Source organism: Mus caroli, chromosome 5 (assembly GCF_900094665.2).
Source record: "Mus caroli chromosome 5, CAROLI_EIJ_v1.1, whole genome shotgun sequence".
In the NCBI taxonomy this organism is placed as follows: domain Eukaryota; kingdom Metazoa; phylum Chordata; class Mammalia; order Rodentia; family Muridae; genus Mus; species Mus caroli.
In genome coordinates, this window is record NC_034574.1 from 106995340 (window position 1) to 106998795 (window position 3456).

The window sequence follows — 3456 nt, forward strand, 5'->3', positions numbered from 1 at the left end:
AGAGGGGGGGGAGAAAGAGGGTGGAATGAAATTGGACTTTGGACTTGCTGCAAAGAGAAAACTAATCACTCTCTGTGTCTGCCCCCCTTCCAGTCTCCTCCCATGGCTATCACTTAAGAAAAATTAAACTGGGGGATTCTGAGAATGGCCGTGTTGGCCACATCTTGGTTTTCAAGGATGGGCTGTGTACCACCAGTGGTAGCCAAGGCAACAGGTGCAGAGGGGAAGGCCCTGGCTGCAGTAGACAGTGACTTCTTGCAGAAAGTTCCCTTGGAAGTTTTCTTCCACTTACTTTGGTTTCGTCAACCCCATCTCCTGGAGCTCCTGGACCCTCAACCCAGCTGCCCCATCTCTCTGCTACACAGGTTTTGTGCAGCCTCCCTGTATCTTTACTGTATCTACCTTAGAGAGCATCGTGAGGGATGGCTGGCAACGCGTTTTCTTGAAAATCAGAGACAGAAACGTCTCCTTTAAAAGCTACTTATCTGAGTGGCCCCACGTCAAGTTTAAAACATGAAGAAGTGAACAGATCATGTGGTACCCAGATGCGGATGGATCAGTTGTGTGGCACCAACATTCTAGAAGCAGAGGCCAGATCTCCATAGCAAGCTGCCTAGCTTCAAGTGAGAGACACTGTCTTGATTTGTAAGATTGTGAGAGACTGTGACAAATGCCTGATGTCATCATTTTTGGCCCTCCCATCTACACATATGCATACACGCATGTGCAAACATTTGTGCACGCACACATGCACGCAAGATAAGTAAGTCTCAAAGTCCGACCCTCTCCAGTGGGTGAGGCTCACAGCGGGCAGCCCTAGCAGTTCCTAACAGTGTGTGGTGGGAGGGGCTCTCGATGGGAGGGGCTCTCGATGGGAGGGGTCATGATGGGAGGGGCTCACAGTGGGCAGCCAGCAGCTCTCACCATATAAACCACAGCAGCAGAGTTGTCCAACGAAAGTGGGGTGTGAAAAGGTCCCTCATTTTGCCTCGGTCTTCCTGTTTCAAGACAAGGATATATGGGTTATTGTCTAGCCTCCAGTGCATAGGACTCCGCTGGAGCTTGGTGTACACACACATACAAACACACACACACACACTTACATGCAGAGACACACAAATACACATACACAGAGATATACAGATACAGACACAAACATACACAGACATAGACATACAGATATGCACACACACATTGATACACGATACACAGATGCACAAAGACATACATACATGCACACAGACATACACACATACACAGACACACACAGAGAAACACACAAGATACACAGACACAGATATACAGATGCAGACAGACAGACACAGAAACATACAAAATACACAGATGCAGACAGACATACACAGACACATAGGTATACACATACACATAGACACACAGATACACAGACACACAAAGACATACAGACAAACACAGACACACAGACAGACAGACAGACAGACACACTAACACAGACACACAGACAGACAGACACACACACACACACACTGACCTGTCTGGAGATGATAAGCTTCCCCAGAGGCATGGGGGCTCCATTTTCTGTTGCAATCCTCTTTAAAGTAGCGATGGCCTTTTCCTGGTTCCCGGACAGCACATCGTACCTAGCACTCTCTGGCAGCCACTGGGAGTCGGGGGAACAGGAGACCCACGGTGTGGCTGGTCAGTATAGGACAGAGCATGCCCTCCAGCCACCTTCTCTCATTTGTGTGGGCTTCTTTAAGAGGTAAGTCTCGGGGTGGGAGATCTGGCTTTGAACAGAGTCCTCTGTAGGGTACTGGGTTATAGGACCCAATGCAATGACGTCACTTCCCTCTGATTCCCCTCATTCAGGTGTTTACAGGGTTAAACGGGGTAACAAAATCATGAAGCTGTCATCACCACCGTGGTTGCTTTTAGAGTTCTGGGGTCAGGTGGAGCAAATGAAGACCACCATTCCAAAAAATCTCCCCCTCAAGCCAAGGAGTGGGGGCGCATGCCTTTACCCCCAGCACTTGGGAAGCAGAGGCAGGTGGATCTCTATGAGTCTAGCCTGGGCTACAGAGTGAGTTCCAGGTCAGCAGGGCTACAAAGAGAAACCCTGTCGCAAAAAAAAAAAAAAAAAAGAGCGGGCTTTAAACATACGTACGAAGCACAGAACAGCAAAGAGTAGTAGTGGAGCGGCCGAGAGCAGGAGCAGCCAGCGCCAGCCCAGGCTGGGCATCACAAACACAGCCAGAAGCACCTCGAACACGGTCCCGATGGCCCAGAAGACCTGGCATGGGAGAGTAAGAGTCAGTGGTAGGGTAGTGTGGTCCATACAGCGCCGAAGGTGAACAGGCGCATCCTGCTGTCGCCCCTCCCACGCTGCTCACGTAATACCCACGCAGCGCTGGCATTGGCCGCACCGCACAACAGGACACCACAGCAAACTAGGAGGGAAGGATCAGTAGTCTGTGACACAGGTATGGCAGGGGGCATTCAAGGGACTTTGAATTCTTTGCATGTTTTTTCCTAACCATTTTAGGTATGCACTGGTATCGAGCACGTCCCGCTGGTCCTGCGGCCACCAATGCAGTGGACCACCAGAGGTCATTCTGTGAAACGAAACTGTCTCCATGACAGTCAGCCCCCACTCTGCCCAGCCCCAATTCCCTGGAAGTCTCTGTGTTTTTCTCGTTGTCCTTTTTAAAAAGCTCTCCTGAGACAGGGTCTGGCTATGCAGCCCAGCCTAGATTTGAACTTGAGATCCTCCTGCCTCAGCCTCCCAAGTATTGGGATGACCGGCCTGTTTAAAAATGCCTGTCCTGTCATTTTTATCTTGCTTTATTCTGACCACCTGCTTAGCAGAATCACATGGCACTCGTCCTTTATGTCTGGATTTCTTCAAACATAATACCCTGGTGCCTCACGGACATGGTAGCTTGTCATAGTTTCCCGCCTTTTGAAGGCATGATGCTACTATTATATATTGATATATCACATCTTCCCTATGCATGTATGGACTGACGGACAGGAGAGCTTCCATGGAGAAGGAATCTTGTGTGCAATGTATGCAAGTTTCACCTGTCAATAAAAAAAAAAAGCTTCTGGCCAAAAAGCTGAGGCAGGATTAGAAGGTGGGGCATTCTAGGAAATAGGCTCAGATGACAGAGGAAGACCGGTGTATGAAACTGAGGACCAAGTCACGTGGCAAATGGTAGAACAGAGCAATGATTCAGTTATGGGCTAGTCAGGATCCAAGGCATTTGGCCTAGGTGTTTATTCATAGGTAAGATGTCTCAGAGTCATTATCTCTGGGAACTTGGGCGTGGGTGGAAAGCCCGTGGTTAGACTTCCGTTCTCTCTGCGCGTGACTATACATATTGTCTACTTTTGTCTTTTCTCTCCTGACATCTGCTCTCCTTCCCCACAGGCTCAGTGTCCATCCTTGGGGTCATCTCTCCCTCACACAGGCTCAGT

General features: G+C 49.3%; 1 protein-coding gene across 2 annotated transcripts in view; it reads right to left on the reverse strand.

The window, feature by feature from the left end:
- The window catches only part of Svop (SV2 related protein), a 65253-nt gene that overhangs the window by 14363 nt on the left and 47434 nt on the right, over nt 1-3456 (reverse strand). For both annotated transcript variants that reach the window (XM_029477554.1, XM_021162428.2), the window contains exons 8-10: nt 2144-2269; nt 1511-1639; nt 925-998 (exon numbers count right to left, since the gene is read on the reverse strand). In XM_029477554.1, the coding sequence (XP_029333414.1) occupies nt 925-998; nt 1511-1639; nt 2144-2269 (329 nt within the window). The remainder of the gene's footprint in view (nt 1-924; nt 999-1510; nt 1640-2143; nt 2270-3456) is intronic.